Below are 4,952 nucleotides of genomic sequence, written 5' to 3'. Positions count from 1 at the left end.
AGAAAATCCCTAATTCTAAAATGATTCAACAAAGAGAAATGATAGTAGTAGCAAACACCGAACCTGCCCTCCAGCATCAAATATTTTTTAAGAACTAGGCACACATAACCCCATGGAGTTGGCAACTTGTCCCTTTTAAATCCTCCTCTATAGCGCACAGGTTCCTCCCCGTCCACAAAAAAACTGTTCATACTGGCCTCGTTCGCAATTTTAGTGACCTTTTTCCATTTTTTCCCTCTCATTGAAAGAATAGTATCCATGGAAATCACTTCCTTATTCACTTGAAAAGTGATTCCATTAATGGTGACCTTGTGTTCGTTCCACCGATTGACAAACTAGAGGGCACAATTCTCATCATACCCTGCCATCAACTGCATGTAGGGCAGAAAGCCCCCCTCCTTCAATAGAAACTAGGTGGCCATCCTATCTTTGAAGTTCTCCATTTTCGTGGGCTCCAACCTATTCAAATCCTTGCCCATATCTATCCTACCAATTTCCCATTCCCCCACTTCAGTGATGTGCATTTGAACCTCCTTGTCTACAAAAGCATTGCACCTACTATCAACCCCGAGTCTTTCAACAATGAGAAAAAAGGTTTTACAATCCCGTGTTTGATAAGTTTCAAAATCCCATGTGAATTCATTATGGGATTTGTGATTGTATTGTATTATAATTTTAACACCCCAAAAATCTCTAACAATCTGATAAATGATATTATTCATACTTTTAAATGGGGAGAAATTTGAATTCCACGATGGGTTACCATAATGATGAAGTGGCATTCCTCTTAATTTGCATTCACTCATATTTTCATTTGTACAACCACATTTCCTCATTTCCCCAAAGTCTTTCTTAAATTTAGCACACTTCAACTCACACTTGCCAAATTTGGCCCCCGCATCAAATTTTATAGACATTATTAAATGATACTCCCTCCTCTTTCCTTGCTTATCAAAGACTTAATATCTTTGTTAAGATTCTCCATATTCCTCCAGCATGTGACTGCCATAGAATTAAACCCCATAGTAGCCGCCGCATTGGCCACCTTATTTACTTCCCTGTAGATGTGTTGTACATGGACTCTTTCCATCCCATCTAAAATATGCTTGATATCCATAATGATGTTCTGGATATTCGATCTTGGTTGGGATACCCCATCAACCAAATCAATGATTAACTTGGAGTCCCCTTCTATTGTTATTTCCTTTAGTTGCATTTCACTAATTAGCTGCAGCCCCCAGAACAAAGCCATTGCCTCAGCTATATTATTACTTGCATTTCCCACCTTGCCAGCATAGACTAATAGTGCATCACCATTCCTATTTCGCAGCACTCCACTAGCCACTCCAATACCTCCTCTGGCAACACCATCAAAATTTAGTTTAAATTGTGTAAAGGTAGGTGGTTTCCATCTCGTTTGCTATCTCCTCAACATTTTTTAGTTGTCAAAAAGGTAAAAATCCTCATGACAACCCCATTTTTTTGCAATTTGTCCTTCTTTCCTACTTGATTCTTCCTTCGACTTTTTACATTTAGTGACCTTTATATTTTCCTTTAGCAATTTCTCCATTATTTCAAAAACCACCTTCACTGGTTTTTCCTCCTCCCTAAATATTATGTTAGTTCTTTCTTTCGATATATTCCAACAAATATATGGTGGTACAATTTTCCATAGGAAGATCAATCTTGGGTGATAGAATGGACATCACTAGTTCTCCATGAATTGACCCAGATTGTCTTTCATAACCCAGTCCAAACCAAATCTCTCCCAAACCCTAGCCCATATCCCTACAACATACTGGCATTCAAGGAATAGATGAGAAATGCTCTCCTCATTTTCTTTGCAAAGATAACAATGGTTTATTATATAAAAGCCCCTTCTTTTCAGATTGTCTAAGGCTAAAATTTTACCATGTTGAACCATCCACCAAAAAAAGTTGATTTTAGGAAGAAGGTTACAAATCCAAACCTTACTCCACCATGGTGGATGGGAGTCCTTGCTAAAAAGGTGTTTGTGAGCCAATTTGAGTGTGAAGCTACCACTTGAAGTTAAGTCCTAGACTGTACTATCCTCCTGGAACAGAATTGGGGGTCTCTGTGCTCCTAACAACTCTTCCAACTCCTTAGTAGCTGAATATCCTCCTGAGAGTAAGTATCTTTATAAATTTTCTTCCACTTCCTCCCCTGATCAATATAGTCTTCTACTTTCCTTCTCATGTCTTCTTTAAGTAACTCCATTAATCTTTTGAATTTGCTGAAGACAAGCGGTTTCCCTCCCAACCAATTGTCTTCCCAAAATCTGGTGTTATGACCATTCCCTACTATCCACCTTCTCCCTTCTCTCAATAATCCTCTACTCCTAACAATACTCATCCAAATTTTAGAGCCTCATGGGAGGTCATTATTGAATAGGTTCCAATTAAAGGGGGAATTTGATAGATATTTATCTTTCATTATATTACCCCAATCAGTGTTGTTTTCTCCCAATCTCTAGACAATCTTCGTAAGAAGAGCCTTGTTAAGGTCACGAAGTCTTCTTACTCCCAACCCCCCCTTTTCCTTTGGCTTACACACCTCTTCCCAATTGACCAAACTCGGTTTATTTTTCTCTTTTGTACCTGACCAGAGGAAATTCCTTTATATTCTCTCAATTCTTTCTACCATATTTTGGCTAATTTTGAAAAGGGACAGGAAGTAAATGGGAATGCCTTGGAGAGTTTCCGAGAGCAATTGCAATTTTCTAGCATTGCTTAAGATCTTCCCTTTCCATCCTACTAGTTTCCTCTAAATTCTATCCACTATCATATTTTAGAATTCATTAGTGACTTATTTAGTAGTTAAAGGTAATCCAAGATAAGTATCTGGGAGGTTTGCAAACTGACAACCCAAAATGTCCCTTATCCTCCTTTGTAATGGGGCATCGGTATTAAAGAAATAAATCTTACTCTTATGGTAGTTGACTTGCTTCCCTGAGCTTTCTTCATAATTGTGCAAGATAGTCTTCCAAGCTTCAACCTTCATAACCAAGGATTCTCCAAATAGGAATGTGTCATCTACAAATTGATGTAGAACTTTAGTTTGAGCAGTAGTAGCAAGCTTGACCCCTTTGACATAACTAGTATTCACTAGTTTAGAGAAGGACCTTCCCAAGACTTTCGCAACCATGATGAAGAGGTAAGGAGAAAGTGAGTCACCCTGTCTTAGACCTTTCTCTGCTCCAAAATTGCCCCAGGGAGAACCATTTAGGAGAACAGAATAATGAACTAAGCCTACCATCATCTTGATCGAATTTATAACCATATTATTAAACCCTACTCTTTCAAGCACATCATAGAGAAAATTCCACTTGACCTTATCATAGGCCTTGGAGATATCCAATTTGAAGGCCATACTCGGTCGTTTGTTTTTCTCCATTGAGTGAATAACCTCATGTGTAGTTATCATCACATTTAGAATTTGTCGCCCTAGGACAAATCCTTTCTATGGATTGCCAATTATTTTTTCCAAGAAAGGTTTTATTTTGTTAACCAAGACTTTAGCAAATATCTTATAAACAATATTACATAAACTTATAGGCCTAAAATCCAGCAGGCTTAGTGGTGTGGGAATTTTAGGAACTAGAGCAATAAAAGTCTTATTAATCCTCTTTAGCATCTTCCCAATTCTGAAAAAATCCCTAGTAGCCCAAACTAGTTCAGGTTTAACTACCTCCCAGAAATATTGGGAAAATGCAAAGGGGAACCCATATGGACCTGAAGCTTTATAAGCTTTCATAGAAAACACAACACATTTCACCTCCTCCTCCGTGATGTTTCCAAGAATGTGATTATTTTCCTCCATACCCAGCATCTATGGTATCGTATTAATCAAGCTTCTTCTGATCACCAGATTTCCAACTTTATTGTCCTTAACATAAGCCTTGCAAAAGTATTCCACCACATGTCTTCCCATTTCTTCTTGATCCTTATAAATCCTTCCCCCTTCACCATGCAGCCTATTGAATGTATTTCTTCTTTTATGGTTAGAGGCAGACCTGTGAAAGAAAGTAACATTTTTATCCCCCTTCGTGAGCCATTGTACTCTTGATCTCTGTTTCCTAAAAATTTCCTCCCTCAAAAGAATATCCTTCCACTTTTTTCTATATATCTCTTCCTCCTGAGTTGCACTTTCTAGGTTGATACATTCAGCAATTTCCCCTTGCAGTATTTTAAGTTTTTCCTCCACCTCACCTTTGATTTTAAACAAATTGCCAAATGAGTCTTTAGCCCAACCCTTAACATTTCTCCTTATGTTATCCAATTTTTGGGTTAGTCTGTACATTGCAGTACCTTCTATCCTAATATTCCACCATTCTTGGATTCTCTCTTTGAATTATAGGTGAGACAACCACATTATTTCATATCTGAAGTATTTTGACCCTCTTTTAAAACCATCCTCCCACTGAAAGATTAAGGGGGAATGATCCAAAGCAGTTTTAGTGAGGTTCTCCAGATGGGAATTACCAAGTTAATTCTACTTCCCTATCACCAATAACCTGTCTAGTCTAACCTGGATAAGGTCCTTCCCCTTTCTATTATTAGTCCAAGTATATGGGTTCCCTCTTAGTTCCACATCAATAAAGTCCATTCGGCTCATAAAATCATTAAGATCTTGCAAGCTTTCCAGGCAGTCCCTATTACCACCCAATTTCTCCAAGTGGTACAAGGGAGTATTAAAGTCTCCCATACACATCAATTTCTTATCCTTCATTGTTTCTGTAATCCTAGCCAATTTATCATATGTTTCCTTCCTCCCTAGCTTATTATTAGAAGCATAGATATTGATCAGCCCCCAACATTGAATACTAGATTGGAAATCAGTTATTATGAAATTTCTATCCTTCCAAACCTCAACTCCTATCATAGAGTTTGGGTTCCACATAGTAGCAATACCCCTCAATGCTCCATCAGCCT

The 4,952-nt window shown here is 38.0% G+C and overlaps 1 protein-coding gene across 1 annotated transcript; it reads right to left on the bottom strand.

The window, feature by feature from the left end:
• Positions 1–919: 919 nt before the first annotated feature.
• On the bottom strand, positions 920–4,749 carry LOC149551947 (uncharacterized). Its single transcript, XM_089790154.1, has 2 exons — positions 4,535–4,749; positions 920–1,358 (listed from the first exon to the last, which is right to left on the bottom strand). Exons 1-2 carry the CDS (start codon positions 4,747–4,749, stop codon positions 920–922), a joined length of 654 nt encoding a protein of 217 aa, XP_089646280.1.
• Positions 4,750–4,952: the final 203 nt, after the last annotated feature.

This window comes from Cupressus sempervirens, chromosome 6 (genome assembly GCF_028749045.1).
Source record: "Cupressus sempervirens isolate cs-2001-9-10 chromosome 6, ASM2874904v1, whole genome shotgun sequence".
Taxonomy (NCBI): domain Eukaryota; kingdom Viridiplantae; phylum Streptophyta; class Pinopsida; order Cupressales; family Cupressaceae; genus Cupressus; species Cupressus sempervirens.
Note: the sequence above shows the minus strand (reverse complement) of the source record. Positions and strands in the feature narration are given on the sequence as shown.